General features: G+C 34.9%; 1 protein-coding gene across 10 annotated transcripts in view; it reads right to left on the bottom strand.

The window, feature by feature from the left end:
• Positions 1–22,497, bottom strand: part of FOCAD (focadhesin) — a 326,657-nt gene that overhangs the window by 161,304 nt on the left and 142,856 nt on the right. For 9 of the 10 annotated variants that reach the window (XM_033237455.1, XM_033237451.1, XM_033237458.1 and 6 more), the window contains one exon: positions 21,519–21,645. The exons of the other annotated variant lie outside the window; for it this stretch is intronic. In XM_033237455.1, coding sequence (XP_033093346.1) covers positions 21,519–21,645 — 127 coding nt within the window. The remainder of the gene's footprint in view (positions 1–21,518; positions 21,646–22,497) is intronic. 10 annotated transcript variants of the gene reach the window in all.

The raw sequence follows: 22,497 nt of genomic DNA, 5'->3' as shown, positions 1-22,497 counted from the left end.
TGCAGACTTAGGTTCTCATCTGTTTAAAATAATGGGTTGTAAGATGTTATTTGCAAGCTTCATGATAACCTCATATCAATAACCCACAGGAGATATACAAAAAACAAAAAGTAAAAAATTTAAAATATATTACCAGAGAAAATCACTTTTACAAAGAGGAAGACAGGAAGGAAGTATGGTAGAGAAGACCACAAAACAACCAGAAAACAATGAACAAGATGGCAGTAATAAGTCCTTACTTATCAATAATCACATTGAATGTAAATGGCCTAAACTCTGCAATCAAAAGACAGTGGCTGAATAGACTGAAGAAACAACATTCAACTATCTGCTGTCTACAAGAAACATACTTCACCTATAGAGTCAGACATAGACTGAAATTAAGGGGATGGAAAAGATAGTACATGCCAATGGAAACCAAAAAAGAGCAGGAGCAGTGACAACACATTTCAAGACAAAATCCATAAAAAGGATAAGGTCATGACATAATGATAAAGGGGTTAATGCAGCAAGAGGATAAAAAACTATACATATATATGCACCCAACACTGGCATACGCAGATATAAAGGCAGATATTACTAAAGCTACAGTGAGAAATAGACCCCAAGACAATAATAGCTGGAGACATCAGCAACCCACCTTCAGCATTAGACAGATTATCCAGACAGAAAATCAACAAAAATACGTAATGAGCAGTACAGAACAAATAGACCTAATAGATACTTACAGTGCATTTCATCCAACAGCTGCAGAAATACACATTCTTCTCCTCAGCATAGAGATCATTTTCAAGGATAGACCAAAGATTAGGCCACAAATAGTATTGTGAAATTGAAAAACAAAATCATGTAAAGTATCTTTTCTGACCACAATGGAATAAAACTAGAAATTAATAACAAGAATAACTTTGGAAACTATACGAACACATAGAAATTAAACAATATGCTCCTAAATGACCACTGGGGTCAATAAAGAAACTAAGAAGGAAATTTTTAAACTTGAAACAAAAATGGAAACATGAGATATCAAAACTTATGGGATACAGCAAAAGCATACTAAGATAGAATTCAACATTAATAAGCACCTACATCAATAAAGTAGAAAAACATCAAATAAACAGCTTAATGATACATATTCAAGAACTAGAAAAGCAAGAGCAAATCAAACCCAAAGTTAGAAAAAGACAACAAAGATGAGAAGATAAATAAATAAAATTGAAGTCAAGAAAACAATACAAAGATGAATAAAACCAAAAGTTGTTTTATTGAGAAGATAAAAAAAAAAAACCTGACAAATCTTTAGCCAGACTACCAAAAAAAAAAAAAAACAAGGCCCAAATAAGATCAGAGATGAACAAAGAGACATTACAACTAATACTGAAGAAATTCAAAGGATCAGTAGAGGCTACCAATGAGCAACTATATGACAATAAATTAAAAACTTAGATGAAACTAATAAATTCTTAGACACATACCAACAAATTTGAACTAGGAAGAAATCCAAAACCTGAACGGACCCATAACAAGTAAGGAGATCCATGCCAAAATAAGAAGTCTTCCATCAGAAAAAGCCCAGAATCTGATGGCTTCACTGATGAGTTGTATGAAACATTTACAGAAGAAGTAAAATCAATACTTCTTAAATTATTACAAAAAATAGAGGACACAGAAGTACTTTCAAACTCATTCTACAAGGCCAGTATTACACTGATACCAAAACCAGAAAAACGCAAATAAAAAAAAAAAAAAGAAAACTCTAGGTCAACATCCCTGATGAACACTGATGCAAAAATCCTCCATAAAATAATAGCAAACCAAATGCAACAACATATTAAAAAGATCACTCATCCTGACCAAGTGGTACTTATCCCAGGAATGCACGGATGGTTCAACATATGCAAATCAATGTGACATATCACATCAATAGAACAAAGCACCAAAATCATGATCATTTCGATTGATGCTGGAAAAGCATTCAGTACAATTCAACATTAGCATCTCTTCACGATAAAAACCCTAAAAAAAACTGGGATAGAAGGAACATACTCAACATAATAAAAGCAATATAAAACAGACCCACAGCTAGTATCATACTGAATGGGGAAAAGCTGGAATCCTTCCCTCTACAATCTAGAACAAGACTAAGGATGCCCATTTTCACTACTGTTATTCAACACAGAACTGAAGTCCTAGCTAGAGCAATTAGACAACAGAAAGAAAGGGCATCCAAATTGAAGAAGTCAAATTACCCTACTTTGCAGTTGAAATAATCATATATTGGAAAAAACCTACAGACTTCACCAAAAAAAAAATTAGGACAAATAAATTCAGGAAAGTTAAAGAATAAAAAAAAACACATGCACACACATTAAAAAATCAGTGGTATTTCTATAGGCAAACAGTAAATAATCCGAAAAAAAAAGGAACAAGAAAGTAATTCCACATATAATACTTATAATAATGAAATAAAATACCTAAGTATAAACTTAACCAAAGAAGAGATCTATACACAAAATAAAATAAAATGAAATACCTCTACATAAAATAAAATACCTAAATATAAACTTAACTAAAGAAGTAAAAGAGTTCTACAATGAATGCTATAAAACACTGATGAGAGAAACTGAAGGGGACACACACACACAAAAAATAAATGGAAAGATATTCCATGTTCATAAATTGGAAGAATCAATATTGTTAAAACATCCATATTATTTAAAGCAATCTATAGATTCACTGCAATCCCTATCAAAATAACAAAGACATTCTTCACATAAATGGAAAATATAATCCTAAAATTTACATGGAACCACAAAAGACCCAGAATAGCCAAAACCATCCCAAGCAAAAACAACAAAACTGGAGGAATCACATTACCTGACTTCAAATATTACAAAGCTATAGTAACCAAAACAGCATGATAATGGCATAAAAACAGACACATAGACCAATGGAACAGAATAGAGTAGCCAGAAATAAATCCATACATCTACAGTGAACTCATTTGAGACAAAGATGCCAAGCACAAACACGGGAAAGGACAGTCACCTCAATCAATAGTGCTGGGAAAACTGGATAATCATATGCAGAAAAATGAAACTTGACCCTTATCTCTCAGCATATAAAAAAATCAAATCAGGGCCAGACATGGTGGCCAACACCTGTAATCCCAGCACTTTGGGAAGCCGAAGTGGGTGGATCACCTGAGGTCAGGAGTTCAAGACCAGCATGGCTAACATGGTGAAACCCTGTCTCTACTAAAAAACAAAAAACAAAAATTAGCCAGGCATGGTGGCAGCCACCTGTCATCCCAGCTACTTGGGAGTCTGAGGCAGGAAAATCGTTTGAACCTGGGAGGCAGAGGTGGCAGTAAGCCAAGACCATGCCATTGCACTCCAGCATGGGCAAGAGTGAAACTCTATCTCAAAAAAAAAAAAAAAAAAAAATCAAATCAAAATGGATTGAAGACTTAAATTTTTAAAAATAATGGAGAAATACTCCAGGACATTGGTCTGGGCTTCTAGAAACAATCAACAAAGTGAAGATGACTCACAAAATGACAGAAAATATTTGCAAACTATCCATCTGACAAGAAATTAATAGTCAGAATATATAAGGGACTCAAACAACTTAATTGGAAAAGAATATAATAATCCAATTAAGAAACGGGCAAAAGATCTGAACAGACCTTTCTGAAAAAAAAAGACACACAAATGGCAAACAGGTAGATGAAAAGGTGCTCAACATCATTGATCATCAGAGAAATGCAAATCAAAAAGACAGGCAACCAAAGCAAAAATGGACAAATGGGCTCACATCAAGCTAAAACACTTCTGTATAGGAAAATAATCAACAAAGTGAACAGACAACAAAGAAAGGGGGAAAACACTTGAAAACTATCCATCTGACAAGGAGTTAATAACCAGAATATAAAAGGAGCTCAAGCAATTATATAGGAAATAATCTAGTACTTCACTTAAGAAATGAGCAAGAGATCTGAAGACATTTCTCAAAAGAAGACATACAAATGGCAGACGGGTATATGAAAATGTGCTCAATGTCACTGAACGGCAGACAAATACAAATCAAAACTAGAGTGAGATATAATCTCACCCTAAATGAGATAGGATGATATATCCAAAAGATAGTCAATAAAGAACGCTGGCAATAATGTGGAGAAGGGGGACCGTTCAAACACTGTTGGTGGGAATGTAAATTAGTACAGCTGCTATGAAGAACAATACGGATGTTCCTAAACAAACTAAAAATAGAACTAACATATGATCCAGGAATCCTACTGCTCAGTGTATATCCAAAAGAAGAAAATCAGTTACATGGAAGAGATATCTGCACTCCTATGTTTATTAGAGCACTATTTGCAATAGCCAAGATCTGGAAGCAACCTAAGTGTTCAAGGACAGACAAATGGATAAAGAAAATGTTGTACTTATACACAATGGAATACTATTCAGCCATAAAAAAAGAGTGCGATTCTGTCATTCACAATAATATGGATGAAACTGGAGAATATTAAGTGAAATAAACCAGATATAGAAAGACTTCACATGTTCTCACTCAATTGTGGCAGCTAAAAATTAAAACAATCGAGAACTCATGGAGGTAGAAAGTAGAAGGATGTTTACAACAGGCTGGCTAGGATAGTTGGTGGTCAGGAGCAGGGATGATTAATGAGTACAAACATGTAGTTAGATATAATGAATAAGGTCTAGTATTTGATAGCACAAGAGGGTGACTACAGTCAATAATTTATTGCACACTTTAAAGTAACTAAGAGTATAATTGGAATGTTCATAACACAAAGAAATGATACATGCTTGAAGTGATGGATACCTCCATTAACCTTGATGTAATTATTAGACATTGAATGCCTGTGTCAAAATATCTCATATACCCCTTAAATATAGACACCTATGTACCCATAAACATTAAAAATTTAAAAAAATTAAGTGATTGCAAGGTTCAAAAAATAAGGCAAGTAATTTTTGTGTGGAGTCATGCTTAAGCATAACCATAAAGGATAAAGAAATTCAGGCCGGCTGCAGTGGCTCACACCTGTAATCTCAGCACTTTGAGAGGCCTAAGTGGGCGGGACACTTGAGCTGAGGAGTTTGAGACCAGCCTGGGCAACATGGCAAACCCAGTCTCTACAAAAAATACAAGAAAATCGCTCAGGCGTGGGTGTGCACACCTTTAGTCCCAGCTACTTGGAAGGCTGAAGCAGAAGGATCACTTGAGCCCAGGAGGCAGAGGTTGTAGTGAGCCGAGATTGTGCCATGCACTCCAGCCTGGACAACAGCAGGAGACCTAGTCTCAATTAAAAAAAAAAAAAAAAAAATGAAATGAAATTCCACAAAGCCAAGGTTAACAGTGCCTCACATAAACCTTATAACAATCCACACCTGGAATAAGCATGGTTAACAAAATGATGGAAACACACACACACACACACACCCCTATATAGATATACAATATAAATTCATATAACTGGTATGCATAAACTCCTAAGAAATGCCGTATTCTAACAGAGAGATGGTATTACAATCAATCTTTATTGTGGAACTCTCCATTCTTCCTTCAGAATACCTGGCTACTGTACATAATACATGATCCTCTGATGTAAGTGCAAGTAAGGAAACCACCAATCCATATGCTACATATTAGTAAAGCTTAATTTATCTTTTAAAGATAAAAGATAAATAAGAAATACTCCAATATTTTCTTTCCACACCCCATGGGCAGGCTTATACATAAATCACTTTAGATATTGGTGTTCTTAATAATGGTCCCAAACTTCACTAAACATCAAAGTCATGGGGAACTCAAAAAATAAACAGTCTAAGCTTTATCTCCACAGATTTGGATTCAGTAGCCTAAGCTATCTAAAAACTTTTGAAGATCCTACATAGTAGAAGTCACTGCCAATCGCTTTTCTATGAAGTCCACAATGTGGATACAGTACCTGAGCCAAACAAGTGGAACAGAAGGAAATCCACTCTGACTGAGGTTACAAGTATACCATAAATGAAATAGGGTCAATGACATCACTTTGTTTGACCTGTTATTCTACCATTTCAGATCAAAGTCATATAACCTCGCAAATTGTTTAAGCAAGTAAATTGCTCCAATGACAAGTTACATAAGTAGAGGCAGTGTGCCATGGCTCTGAAGCAAAAAGAATGTTCTCCCCCAGAGAACATCTTACTCATTACTGCTGAATTTAGAACCTGAGGCATAATACATTCCACCAGGCTATTGTGAAAAGAAATAAGCCCAGCTTTTAATAAAGCTCAAAATTAAAAAAAAAAAAAAAGACCTATGTGGTATAACGTCATCTAAATCACAAAAGATACCTAATGTATATTCAAAACATGAAAAAGGCTTTAGAATGACCTCCAACTAATAGTACAGTCCACGAACTCTAAGAATCCTTTTCCTTCAACTATAATGTTTCTAAACTTAAAATAAACACCTTTAAAAGAAAAGGTATATATTGCATTGTTCAAATACAATTTCTGGGCTTATATGCATGCTAGTGAGGCTTTCTGATAAATTATATAACTATGAAAAGACTTACCAGTCTCGCTGTCTTAATTCCAAATTTCCCTAAGCAAGTTAACTTCTTTCACTAACAATTTCAGTATATGTGATTTTATTCATCTAATCAAGTTTAAGTCTAATTTGGTATCACTAGAGTTTTTGGAAATGAGTCTCTCAGTGATATTTTATCCTAAGCATGGTGAAGGTGGGATACTCCTGTTTTTATGGACATGTTTATGTAGCACAGAAATGAGTTTAAGCCCAACAAATAACACCATTGTTTATAAAAGTTTAATTCTAGATCATTTGAGAGTACATGCTAAATAAAATACTTTTTAAAACAGACCTAATAATTCTTGTACAAACATAATGCTTCCAATCAGATTTCAAATTCCAAAACCTTTTCAAAACATTAATGTCATTTCGTCTACTGCCCTCCTTCAGTGATTCCGCCTCTATACTCCCTGTCCCCATTTACCCCCTGGCCAAAAAAAAACCCTATCCATTATATAAGCTTAAACCAGTATATTTTATTCACTGGAATGTTAGAACAGCACACAATTACCATCATTTTAGTCATGTCATTATTTCCAGATCAGTGGCATTTATTCAGATGAGCACAATTTGCAACCACTGAGCCCAGCTCCTCTGATGTTAACTGGCATCATTAAAACCCTCCCAGTGTCCAGCTCGTTTGATCTTTTAAAGAATGCCCTTTGGTTTGTGACTGAGAGCCGGAAACTCACGGCTGGACACCCTGAACAGCCTTCAGGTTTGGTCACAGACTACTCATGTCAGTTAATAATCCTCAGAGATCATGATTTTGATTCAAGTGAGAGAACTTTTTACACAAAAAGCCTTGTATAAACTTTTTATACAAAATAAACCCCCAAAATGGATAAAAATAAAGTACAGGGGGCAATGGAGATTCTAAATGTAGTAACTTCGAAAGTTGAAATTGTAAATTTTCAGAGTAAAGTATCTTAAATGATCGTAACAAATCTGGGAATACTAAAGGGCAGAGAGCAGAGAAAAGGGAACTGATGAATAGAAGCAAAAATTGTAAGTAGTAAAATATTAAGACCTCCATTTAAAATTTTCCTATTATAAGTTTGGATATAGCATTCAACTTTCCATGATCTCCAAATGTTTTTTATTTTAAATAAAACAATCAATTAAAGAATAGCAGTCAACATAATTGTTTTCTTTTTAAGCAATAAACCTTTTATTTTTTATTTCCCTACCCATTTCATACATGACTTATGTGTACTGAATGGTATTCTATTAAACAAACATAATACAGTCAGTTAAAATTTCATTTTGATAATGAAAAACCATACTTAAAAATCTACTTGCAGGGTGCAAAGTGAATGTTAATAAAAGGTAAGTTCCTGCTGTCCTTTTAAAGTTAAAAATAAGGCCAAACTACAACTTTCGACTGCAAAGAGTCATTGTGTAGTATATAAAAAGCTCAGCATGGAAATAGATTCAACAAATGTACAAAAAGAGTTTTCATGCCCAGGAAGAACTGAAGGAATCAAAAAAACATGCCCCAACTACTAATAACATAGAGCGCTGTTCAAAAAGACCAACAAATTCATTCTCTAATGCATAGCAAGTTAAATTTAATAAACTCTTCTGCAAGGTTAGACAGGCAATCACCTTTAAAAGTCCCACAAACAAAACATAAGAACAACAAAAGAGGGTTGAGTGTAATAAATACTGAATCCACAGTAGGCGACAGAAGCCTTACTGTACACAGCTGAGAAAACCTGCCATTAGACAATGGATCACATTTCCATATTAAATTATATTTACCACGCTAAAAAATGCTTAAACAAAATGCAGGATTTCTATTGGCCATTTTTATACCACACTAACTCCCTAAAACCTTCCAAACCTGCTGAGTCCCATTGAAAATCATTCCCACCCCATGGTGCTCCGAAGGAGCCCCTAGACAAAGGGTTAGGATGATGAGAGAGGGCAGGGACAACTATCTTCCACCATGATTTCAGAAAGTAAATAAATAAAAGGGGATAGAATAGCCAAAACATAACCTTGGCACAGGGTATTTCCGGGGAAATCACTGCCGTGACAAATGGCCTGAAATGAACTCTTCTAGCGGTCAAGAATCCCCAGGAAAGGCCGCCCCCCCTCCTTATCTATTGCTCAATCATACAATGCTTGGCTTTGAAAATATAGCACCCTCTTGGAGCTGGGCAAGATGAAAGAGCTTTTCTTCATGATCCTGCAACGCCTATTAATTTTTGCTACAACAGACTCACAGCTGATTAGGAAAATACAGGAGTAAGCACTGCCTCACATCCCCATCTCAGGACTTTGGGAGACAAAATGTTAAAAGTTAATCTCTCTTTTTCAGAACAATGTATTGATTTTAATTTTGGCACATTCTATGTTTCTTCTCCAACCCTGGACAATTTGTTTAGACTGAACATTCTTTTTCTCCTTGAAACATCAGTAGCAATGTTACTTGATTCCTATGCAGTTAGAGAATTATCTTTCAGAAATATTATGACTCATTCACCTCCACATGGAACACAGGTTGAGAAATCAGTCAATGGCTGACAGTAAAATTTAAATTATTCCTAAATTACACTCACACTTTTATCACAATTAGTAAGGCAACATGATACAACTGCAAAACCACAAGAATTATAGTCAAACGAAAAGAATATCTCCAAATCTCCATGTTACCAAATATTTTCAAGTTAATTTGGGTATGTTACTTAGACTTTCTAAACCCATTAGTAAATATCGCCTATATTACAAGATTATTATGATGTTTAATATAGGACATAATGTACACCAAATGCCAAACATTGTACATGGTATGAAAAAAAGGGTAGCTTTTATACTTTTGTTTTACTGAAGTAGAATAACATACTGTAAAAAGAACAGATCTTAATTGTATAGTTTGATATTGTAAATTCTGACAAGTACATAAATACAGGTATAAAGGTATAATTGCCACCTCAATTAAAATAGAGACCAAAGAAATACAATGTGAGCCACATATATCCTTTTAAATTTTCTAGTAACCACATCTGAAAAGTAAAAAAAGTAAAATATTTTAAATATATTTTGACACAATACATCCCAAAATTCTCATCTCAATATGCAACAATTTTTAAAACATTATCAATAAGGTATTTTACTTGTTTTCATACTAAGGTTATATATTTTATACATACAGCACATCACAATTGGGATTAGCCTATTTCAACTGATCACTAGTCATATGTGGTTAATAGCTATTATACTGGATGATGCAAATATAAACCCAGTCCAGAAAATTTCCTCCTGTCCCTTCCTGGTCTATCTCCCTACTCCCACCTCAAGACAACCATTACTCTGATTTCTACCCACATAGATTAGTTCTGCCTATTCCTGAAGTTCATAAGGAAGGAATGGTATATGGACTCTTGTGTTTGGGTTCTTTCACTGAACATGTTTTCAAGATATATCTGTGTTGTTGCAAGCAGCAGTGGTCCATTCCTTTTTACTGCTAGTAGTATTCTATTATACAAATACACAACGATTTGTTTACCTATTGACCAAATAATGGATATTCAAGTTGTTTTCTTTTTTCCTCTTTTTCAACTTTTAAGTTCCAAGGTACATGTATAGGGTGTACAGGTTTGTTACATAAGTAAACGTGTGTCATGCTTGCTCCACAGATCAACCCATCACCTAGTTATTAAGCCCAACACACATTAGCTATTCTTCTCAGATGCTCTCCCTCCCCCTCCCCCACAACAGGCTCCAGTGTGTGTTGTTCCCCTCTATGTGCCCATGTGTTCTCATCGTTCAGCTCCCATTTATAAGTGAGAACATGCGGTGCTTGGTTTTCTGTTCCTGTGTTAATTTACTGAGGATAACCGCTTCCACTTCCATCCATGTCCCAGCAACAGACATGATCTTGTTCTTTTATATGGCTGCACAGTATTCCTGAATAAAGAAAATCAAGTTGTTTTCAAATATGCTATCCTTAACAAAGCTGAAATGAACATTCCGTACAAGTCTTTTATCTCAACATGTTTTCATTTACTTGGGTAAATATCTGAAGTGGAATTGCTGGATCATCAGGTAGAATTATGTTCATATTTATAAGAAATTGCACAATGCTTTTCCACAGTAGTTGTACATTTTACATTTGTGCCAACAATATATGAGATATCGAGTTACTTCATATATTCTCCAATACTTAGTATTGTCAGTCTTTTTTAGTTTTTCCAGTGGTGTGCACATTTCCCAACAACCAGTGATGCTGACATTTTTCTATGTGTTTACTGTTCAATCATACAACATTTTTTTTGAAGAGCAGTTTGTGAAGTCGAAGAGAGAGTTGTTACAAAGACAAACTGAGATCACATATGAAGTTATTTGTAATGCTAAAATAAAGGACACACTTCCAAGGACTACTTGGGTCAGGCAGATGAGGTAAATCTACAAGCCTAGAGAAGTGCACCAAATTAGAAAACACACTCATCTAAAGGAAGCTTCTAACTGCTACTTAGCACCAAGTGGTCACTGCCATGTGAAAAAGCAAGCCAGGTACTGCGAGATCTTCCTGTCTTATCAGGAGAAGGTAGATATTTGTATGTTTATCTTCAGTTAATATTGGAATTAATTTTAAAACTATTAATCCTACAGTAATCAAAGAAAATAAACCATAAGTTTTCAAACTTTTATTTATATAAATATTAGTGGCTTTTATACTAGGACAAACATCCTTATTATAATAAACATTAAACCATTCAGGACTGCTATTGGTTACTCTCAAAAGATGATACCTATTGCTCAACATCACTAATTATGAGGGAAATTCAAATTAAAACCACTATGAGATATCACCTCACACCCTTTAGGATGACTATTACCAAAAACACAAGAGACACAGAACGTTGATGGAAAAAGGGAACCCTATTACACTATTGGTGGGAATGCAGATTGGTACAGCTATTATGGAAAACAGTATAGAGGTTCTTAAAGAAACTAAAAATAAAACTGCCATATGACCTAGCAATCCTTCTTCTGGGTATATACATAAAGTAGCATACGCAACTTTGTAAAGACATTTGCATTCCCACGTTCATTAGTCACTACCTCATAAAGATATCACGGCCTTACAAAGATATCTGCACTCTCATGTTTATTAAAGCATTATTCACAGTGGTCAAAATATGGAAACAACCTAAGTGTCCACTGACAAATGAATGGATAAAGAAAACGTAATACATATTAACAATGGAATGTTATTCAGCCTTAAAAATGGAGGTCCTGTCATTTGCCACACCATGGATGAAACTAGACGGCATTATGCTAAGTGAAATAAGCCAGACACAGAAAGATGGGAAGGGTAGTGGAGGACTGGCAGGGAGGCAGGGATGGTTAGCGGGTACAAAGAAAAAAGAGAATGAATAAGATTAAGTATTTTATAGCACAATTCAGTGACTACAGTTAACAACTCAATTTTACATTTAAAATAAAGAGTGTAATTAGATTGTTTGCAACTCAAAGGATAAATGCTCAAGGGGATGGATACCCCATTCTCCATGATGTACTTATTTCATGTTGCATGCCTGTACCAAAGCACCTCTTGTACCCTCATAAATATATATACCTACCATATACCCAAAAAAATTAAAAATTAAAAAAAGAATGAAGGTAACAGCTAATAATGCTTCAGTTGTAACATCTACCCAGGAGGATCTGCCTTATTTGGAGAGAATAGAAGAAAAGTAGATGTTGGAGAGAATGTAAAACAGAACTGCCACTTTTGAAAACAGTATGGCATTCCTCAAAACAGTTAAACACAGAATTATCATATGATCCAGCAATTCCACTCTTAGATACATACCAAAACAAGGATGAAACATACGTCGACATGAAAGCTTATACATGAAGGCTCACAGCACCATTATTCATAATAGCCAGAAAAATGGAAACAAGCCAAATATTCATCAACTGATATGGCCATACAACACAATATTACTCAATCCTAAAAAGACACTATAAAAAGTATTGATACATGTTGCCACAAGAATGAACCTTGAAAATATTATGCCAATTGAAAAGCCAAACACAAAAGGCAACATACTGTATGAATCCATAGGAAGTGTCCAGAATAGGGATATCTATGCAGACAGAAAGTAGACTAATGGTTCCCTAAAGCAGGGAGGTATGGGAGGATTAGGGTTCAATGCTTAAGGGATGTGGCTTTCATATGAGGTAATGAAAAGGTTCTAAAATTGATTTTAGTAAACTTTTCAAAACTCTATTCAAAAAGTCACTAAATTATGCACTATATAGGTGAACTGTATATTTATGAATTACATCTCAATATCACAGAATATATAAAGAAAAAAGAAACATACAGGTGAGCTATTGAGCCTCTTTCCTCTAGTTCCTAGTCTTTCCCTCTGCTACCTGAGAATGCTGCTTAAGGTTTGAAATAATCTGTTCATGTGTCTTCTATCTCTCCCCTGAACATTTCTAAATTTTAAATACATTTAGTGTACTTAACACCATGTTTCCCCTACCAGACTGTGAGCTCCTAGAAGGCCAAAAATGTCTCATAAATCTTTACATGCAAAAAGCCTTGCACAGCCTGGATCAAGTTTTCAATATTTTTATTTTAAAGTTAACACATTTTGTGTCCTACCTACAGAAATCTTTACCTCATGTTTGCTGTTGCAACAGACAGGGTTTGAAGGAGAAGCTGTGCCAACTTATTTTCCCTTGCTCTCCTCACCACCACTGCTTACCAGAGAATGAATAAATGACAACTGGCCAGAACACAGCTGAAAGGCTGCCAACCATTCTATTTGAACATCTTCAGGAACAGACAATAACCTTTATGAGATTATGATATCAAGAGGATACCTTGTATACTTACAACCATAAACCCAAATACCTGTAGAACAACACAGTGACAACTTCATCTTCTTTTAAAAGATAAAACTGTCCAAAAAAAAAAAAAATAAGAATAATTGCTTTAAAGCTATGGATTTAAATAAGATCCCTAGTCAATAAAATGAATTTCAAAACCATCCTTTAAAGGTACTCATAGGCCAGGCATGAGATTATCATGCCTATAATCTCAGTACTTTGGGAGGCCAAGGTGAGAGGACTGCTTGAGCCAAGGAGTTCAAGACAAGCGGCCTGGTCAACATAGTGAGACCCTGTCTCTACAAAAAATTTAAAAGTTAGCCAGAAATAGTGGCATGCACCTGTAGTCCCAGCTACTCAGGAATCTAAGGTGGGAGGATCCCTTGCACCCAGAGATGGAGACTGCTGTGGACATGACCACACTACCACACTCCAGCCTGGGTGTCAGAGCAAGACCCCATCTCAATAAATAAATAAGAGAAAAAAATGGGAAACAACTTAAACATTCAATCAAAAATGAATCATTTGATTACTAATAATATTTTCATTGAATGGAAAGTAAGCCATTAAATTATGTCGCTACATCAAAAATCTTTCTAGGAAAATGTGAACTAATTAGAGAACATAGAAACTCTGTGAAATAATGTGTAAAGAAAATACAATGAAAAGGGATATGAAAACAGCTTTGTGAGAGAATAATGAATGATACTACTTTTTTTTCATTACCCAAAGTAAATGTGATGCTTTAAAAACCTAACATCTTTGGAAATGGGATAAAAACACTTCAACACACCTTTAAAAATATAAAGTGTAATATGCAATCAGTAAAACACTAAAAATTAATATACTTTAGCTCAAACATCTTTTTCATTAAGACCTTTAGGCAAAGTCTTAATAATGCAAAACCTTATACATTAACCAATCACAAAGAAAATGGAGAAGGATAGGAAAAAAGTCCAAATATCATTCTCAGTTTTCTCCAATAACACAAAATGACAAGGTAAAGTGAACACAAACACAACCACCAAAAACACGCAATGTCAGCAAATGAATTTTATCTTAATAAAAACTGTACTGAGGCAGACCTGGGTTTGAGTCCTGACTACTACATTTTAGTTGTATGAATTTGGGCAATTATTCAACTTTTGTAAACCTCTCAGAAGAAAACGGTACCTGTCACGATTGGGGTTTTCTTCAATTGTAAGAATTAAATAAGACAATAAATATAATGACTGTAGTATATGCTGTTAACTATACCGAAAGTACTCAGCAAATCAAGAGATGCCTACTACTGCTGCTACAAATATTAAAACATCTCTAGCAGTTTTCCAGCTGAAAGCATTATGCTAATTTCATATAAAAACAAAGAAAATGTTACACATGAACAAAGTAGCAAAGAATAACATAATGTATGTTCATCTGATCTCTCCTATGGTTTGATAAGCTCTCTTTGTAGTGAAAGACCCACAAACCAAACTCATGCTTTCAAGTGTCACTTACTTAGAGGCATCAGGACAGAATTCTTTTACTCATCATTCCTATAGAAATGAAATGTAACCTGGCTAATCAGGGAAGTCAAAAGCAATAAAGAAGAAAATATTCAAAGGATCTGAATAGACAGTTCTCCAAAAAGGTAATGGAAGTGGCCAAAAATAATAGGAAAAGATGTTCAATATTATTAGTCATCAGGGAAATGCAAATGAAAACTACATGGGATATCACTTCACACTCATTAGGATGGCTATAGTTAAAAAGGAAAACAGATAATAAAAAATGTTAGTATTAACATCACTGATCATTAGAGAAATGCAAATCAAACCCACAAGGATATACTATCTCACACTAGTCAGAATGGCAATTATTAAAAGGTCAAGAAACAACAGATGCTGGTGAAGTTGTGGAGAAATAGGAACACTTTTACACTGTTGATGCAAATGTAAATTAGTTCAACAATTGCAGAAGGTGCAGTTTTTCCTCAAAGATCTAGAACTAGAAATACCATCTGACCCAGCAATTTCATTACTGGGTATATACCCAAAGTAATATAAATTATTCTATTACAAAGACATATGCGCATGTATGTTCATGGCAGCACCACTCACAATAGCAAAGACAAGGAATCACCCCCAAATGGCCATCAATGATAGACCAGTTGAAGAAAATGTGGTACACACACACCATCGAATACTATGCAGCCATAAAAAGGAATGAGAGCATGTTGTCCTTTGTAGGAACATGGATGGAGCTGTAGTCATTATCCTCAGCAAACTAATACAGGAACAGAAAACTAAACACCACATGTTGTCAATTATAAGTGGGATTTGAACAACGAGAACACATGAACACAGGGAGGGGAAAAAACACACACCACTGTCAGGGGAGGGGGTGGGGGGAGGGAGAGCATTAGAAAAAATAGCTAATGCAAGCTGGGATTCATACCTAGGTGATGGGTTGATAGGTGCAGCAAACCACCATGGCACACATTTACCTATGTAACACACCTGCACGTCCTGCATATGTACCCCAAAACTTAAAACAAAAATCAAAATTTTTAAAAATAAAATCACTTTCTTGAAAAAAAAAGTGTTGGTGAGGATGTGGAGAAATTAGAACCTTCTTACACTGCTGGTGCAAATGTAAAATTGCACAACCACTATGGAAAATAGTTTGGCAGTTCCTCAAATGGTTAAACAGTGAGTTACCCTATGACCCACTAATCCCACTCCTAGAGATCTATCTACCAAAATGAAAATATGTATCCACATAAAAACTTGTTCACAAATGTTCATAGCAGCATTATTCAAAATAGCCAAAAATAGAAACAATCCCAATGTCCGTCAATTTCTAAATACATATTCTATTGTTTATATTTCAGATTTTCAACACGATGTCATGGAATACAGAGAGTAAAATGGCTATGACAGTGGAGCAAACTGATATATCATCTTACATAGTTACTTTTTTATGACGAGTAGCTAAAATCTACTTTTTTTTTTTTTTTGAGGCAGGGTCTTGCTCTGTCATCCAGGCTGGAATGCAGTGGCTCAATCATGGCTAACTGCAGCCTCAATCTTCCTAACTCAGCCTCCCAAGTGCTGGGACAACAGGTGTGTGCCACTATGCCCAGTTAATTTTTCATATTTTTATAGAGACAAGGTTTGCCATGTTGCCCAGGCTGGCCTCAAACTCCTGGCTTCAAGCCATCTGCCCACCTTGGCCTCTTAAAGTGCTGGGATCACAGGTGTGAACCAACATGCCCAGCCAAAATCTACTTATTTAATAAAAATCTTTAAGAAAATAAAATTTTATTAACCTTGGGCCTCACGTTTTACATTCACTATCTAAACCCGTTCATACATACCTTCTATTTTGTATCCTTTAACCTACATCTCCTATTTCCTCCTCCCTCTCACTGCTGTGGTAACCACTATTTTATTCTATATATCTGTGTATCGGAGCTCTTTCTTTTTTTTCAGATTCCACATATAAGAGAGATCATGCAATATTTTTCTTTCCGTGTCTGTCTTCTGTCACTTATCATAATGTCATATAGGTTCATCTACGTTGTCCCAAATGGCAGGATATCCTTTTTTTAAGGGTGAATAATATTCCATGGTGTGTATACCTACATACATACACACACACACTCAATATTAACAATCACACACACACCACAATTTTCTTTATCCATTTGTCTGTCAGTGGCAAATGTCCATCAATTGATAAGTGGATAAACAAAATGTGGTAAAGCCAAACAGAATAATATTCAACAATAAAAAGAAAGAAAGTTCTGACATGCTGTAACATGGATGAACCTTGAAAATACGTTAAGTGAAATAAGCTAGTTACAAAAGACAACACATCATATGATTCTGTTTATAAGAAATGTCCAGAATAAGTAAATCCACAGAGACAAAAAGTAGATTCGTGGTTGCCTAGGGCCAGGAGAAATGTGGAATATGGAGATTAGGGGTGACAGCTAAAGGGTATGGAGTTTTGTGGGGAGTTAAAAGTGTCCTAAAATTGATTGTGATGATGGCTGTGTAATGCTCTGAATATACTTAAACTCATTAAATTATACATCTTGAATGAATTGTATGCTTTGTGAATTATATTTCAATAAAATTGCTTTTTAAAAGGATTATTGCTTATTGGAGCCATTATTCTGTATTCAGACAGAAAGATGTAAGAAAATTAAGGGAAATGATGGTGGGTGGGGCAAAAAGTAATGAGAAAGCTCAATGGAAAAGATACGAAAAACAGAATGCAGGAATATTAATTATTTTCCTTTGAAAATGACAAATTCATAGTGTAATGATAAATAAAATTACTACTTTTAATGCCCACATTTTTCAAAGGAAACAAGCCTGGGAGTAACCAAAGAGCATGAGACTTGGAGTCTTGAGACTACTTTTGTGAACCATGTGTTAAATTGCCAGAACCTCTGTTTCTTCAATACAAAATGAAGTCCTACAATCCCGATATCATAAAATGTTCAAATTCACAGTAGGTACCTGTGTTAATTAGGGTTCTCTAGAGGGACAGAACTAATAGGATAGAGGTATGTATGAAGGGAAGTTTATTAAGGAGTCTTGATATCACAAGGTGAAGTCCCATAACAGGCCATATGCAAACTAAGGAATAAGGAAGCCACTCTGAGTCCCAAAACCTCAAAAGTAGGGAAGCCAACAGTGTAGCCTTCATCTGTGGCCAAAAGCCTGAGGGCCCCTGGAAAACCACTGGTGTCCAAGAGTCCAAAAGCTGAAACACTTGGAGTCTGATGTTCAAGGGCAGGAAGCATTCAGCATGGGAGAAAGATGAAGACTAGAAGACTCAGCAAGTTAAGTCCTTCCAACTTCTGCCTGCTTTACTCTAGTCATGCTGGCAGCTGAATAAATGGTACACTCTCAGTTTGAGGGTGGGTTTGCCTCTCCCAGTCCACTGACTCAAATGTTAATCTCTTTTGACAAAACCCTCAGACGCACCCAGAAACAATACTTTGCATCCTTCAATCCAATCAAGTTGACACTCAATATTAACAATCACAGAACCCAAGAAACATTAGCTATAGTTTTTTTAAAAGCAATTCAGCCCTATAAACAAACTTGTAAATTCCCAAATCAATACATCAATAGCATTAAGGAAGGGACAAATTTCTCTTTGCCAATTCCAGACAGCCAGACTAAATTCTTGCCTTTATGGTCAGCCAAGATTCCTACAACCTTCTCTCTCTGTTGTTTGTTTAGCAAAGTAGCACTAAAGAAACCCATACTGAAAACACAATCTTTACCTTGACACAATTGGAAGGTAGATAGAATCCACCCTTTTAATCTTTCATTGATGTCTAGGATAAATAATTAAGCAGCAATAATTCTAAACTTAACCTGATGCAAGCAAAGACAAAAGAATTTCATGATTATAACTTTCAAGATCAAAGAGTTCACTTTCAAACCAAAGGGGGGAAAAGCTACTTATTTTACAAAGGCAAATTAGGGAAAGCCCTGCAAAATCCAATTTTGGGCACTTTTCCAACTACGGTATTTTCTTAAAGATAGAGTTATTCAATTTATTCTCTTATCTTTATTAATTTGTTTCATTTCACCAAATTAGGCTGTCTTTCCATATACCTAATTATATTCGATAGTTACTAAAGAGTAACAGATAGACAAATCATTACCAAACGCTACCGGGAAATGGATTTATAACTATGCCGAATGTTTTCCTTCTTGAAATCTTGGGTACATCACGCTTCACACATGATATCAATTAGAAAACAAAATAACTGGCTTCACAGAATGCAAGCTGACCTCTGCGAATAGCACTCTGGACACACAACAAAAAAAAAGATGAGCCCCAAATTAGTAAATGCGGCATGGCAAGAGCCGGTGAATACCAAATATACTTTACGACTGTAACACACATCACAGGACATAACAGCAGCAGCTTCACAAGTAATGAACACACACATACACACACACACACACACACACACACACAAAGCTTGGAAAGCCTTAAACAAAACAGAAAGATATATTAGTACCATCATCAAGCCTCAGAGGAAAATAGATTATATCTACTTATTTAGATAAACACAAAGCTATTCATTACCAAACATTAAAAAAATTATCATCAAAAGTAACAGTAATGCAGTCACTTTCAACAAATTCCACAATTCTGGACATTGATAATATCTATAAAGAAAACTGGCATATAACACTTAGTAAGCATCAATAAAATCGTTTGCTTTAGTAAGCATCAATAAAATTTACTTTCTAGACAAGAATGAACAGATGAAAAACAAGAGGTAGGAAAATAAGCATTCTTTAAAATAAAATGAACTTAACTGATTAGTGGTATTGCTTTATTATTTATTAATACCTATGTGAGCAGATATTACACTATGTCTTTTTTGTGTATAATCTTATTTTATCCTCCTTTGAAGGAACGAAGTTTCAGAGAAGCTAACTAAACTAGTCAGAGGACACATAGAACAACTGATATATATTACATACACTACTGCCTAAAAAGAAACATGCTTTATCTTCAGTACTAACCACAGTTAATGATGATGGCTTAGAGAAATGGAAAGAGAAATGTCAGTGCCAAACTCAGGGTATTTCTTATGAATTAATAAGCATTGATAAACTATAGAGCCTTATAGTAACAGGAGGGGATGGGCAGAGAAAACAATGGAATCAGAAAAGCTGTAAGGGTAAATCACTATTTACTGTAAGAAAAAATGTTAATTTCAGAAATGAGTTGATGCCTGTTAGGAAAAAATAATGAAAAGGAAATACTGCAAAACAGTAAAAATGGTCACTTTTTGGAAGTGAAAGTTTAGAATTCTTTCTTCTCTCAAAGCTGGTTTAAAAATAGAGTTTAGGATTACTTATTATGAAAGTAATACAACTATTAAAGAGATATTTCCCAATCTTAGATAACTGATAGAAGTAGTAAAATCAAATGTCCTTGGGTATATACGCGTGGTATTCTCCTGCTATAATGGCCCCTTGTCATTAAGTTCTAACAACTTTTCCAAATATTGGGCACATGATGTGAAAGCATTGTCCTTACTACACATCAGTTTTTAAACAGCAATGATTTTCATTGCCTGCTGAAATAAGTGTTCACCAAAAAGAATAGAAGTGTATTCTCAAACCAAGATCCTGGGTAAATATCTATCCTCTCTCTAGGGTCTGTCTTCCTCATCTGTAAAATGGTGTTAACCCCTATACTGCAGAGTTGTTAAGAAAAATACAAAAAAAGTGCTTAGCCCAAGGACATGAGCATAACACTCAATATGGCTGTCACTTATATTATCATATCATTATATTCATTACTATCATTATCAACCATAATTAACCATAACCTTAAGGTGAGAGAATTCTTCTCAGTCTCATTCACTAAAAAAACTACAATTGGGTATGTATGTTCACTAAGTCAAAAAGTTTGGTTAGGTCAATGAATGATCTTTGGTGCAATTACCACATTTCTCTAAAACAGTAGGTTCTCTCTGCTGTGTTATAATTCTGGGAAGAGTCTGAAGTTGAGAAAATGATTTACAAGTTTAGTTCTAATATTTACCCACCCTACTCAATCTAATCACTGGGAATGAATGGTTCTTTCCCAATTGTTTAGCAAACAATAATTTTTGTTAGCTATAAAAGTGCCATTGGCCCACGACAATTTCTTCACCTCACCTGTTTCTAAAGCTTTCTAATCACAAAATTAAGAAGCAATTATATTCTAGAGTTCTCCTATAGGCATAACTTTCCCTTTTGTCTTAACAAAAATAAATAAGAAAAAAGAAAAACCTGAAGTCTGGTTTTCTTTGATCTCTAGAGAATGGCTACATGACAGGATGTTTCAAGATTCCCTTCTAGAAAGAATTTGTAAAGCAGGTCTTGCTTCACTTTTCCAGGAAAAAAATCACTGGGAATGAACACTCAGACTTTCAGTTATTTGAATCTAATCTTACATTCTTGTACCCACTCTGCCTTATAAAAGATTTTCTTCAAAATTATCCAAAGCAATTTAAAAATGCCTACCTCAGCTTGACAGAGTGCATGAAGACCTTGTAATACCAAGGCTGCTGGAGTAGCTTGATCAGGCTTGGTGCATTCATTCAACACCTGAGAAATAGCTGCCAACATATCTGCACCATGTTGATATGGCCTACAAGAAATGAAAGTTTAAAAGCAAAATTAATGCTAAAGAGCAATTATCACTCCCAGATCTTTTGCCTAAACAAAAAGCATCCATCATTTTCTATACTCTTGTGCCACTAAATGGTGACCCTCAAATATTAACACCATGTTTTTTCTTCAAAAATGTGCACCATGATCATTTTCTGCTATAATTTTATGTTCATTTTTATACAGAAATAACCCAAAAAGACACTTTTTAACAAATTTCATTCATCCTAAATCACAAATCCTCTTGTCTAAATTGAGAAAAACTCAAGGCTGTATTAATGGTAAAAAGAACTGAATTACCTAATTGAGATTATTGGTAAAGATAGAGCTATTCTTGCCTGATAGTATCAGATACTCATTACAAAAGCAGGAATTTGAGAACAGGAGATGATTTGTGCTAGTAGCAATACTAAAGAGGGTGGCTGCACCTATCATAATAATGATGATAATGATAAAAATTATAAAAACTATAACCGACTGAGCTCCTATCTCATGCCAGATACTGTGCTAAATTCATTCACTCATCCTCCTCCCTTCCTCTTCTTTCTAATCCACATATATTGTGCTATCGCCAGAATATCATTAATTTCACAGTTATGCAAGTCTATTCCCTGAATTCCTTGTTACCTTTCAATAATATCTTTTCTTTAATTAACAAAATGTAAATTGATGAAATTGCCTGTCAGAATTCTATTGTTTCACTGTCCCACAAGTGGAAATAATTTTCCAAAATGAAAAAATTGTACAGATCTGGAGGTAGTAACTGAAACGAACACTGAATAAGTTATCAGTAGACTCTGATCTGGTCTGATATTCAGTCTATTCTGAGCCT

The sequence above is a fragment of the Trachypithecus francoisi genome, unplaced genomic scaffold (genome assembly GCF_009764315.1).
Source record: "Trachypithecus francoisi isolate TF-2019V2 unplaced genomic scaffold, Tfra_2.0 Lachesis_group16, whole genome shotgun sequence".
Classification (NCBI taxonomy): Eukaryota; Metazoa; Chordata; class Mammalia; order Primates; family Cercopithecidae; genus Trachypithecus; species Trachypithecus francoisi.
Note: the sequence above shows the minus strand (reverse complement) of the source record. Positions and strands in the feature narration are given on the sequence as shown.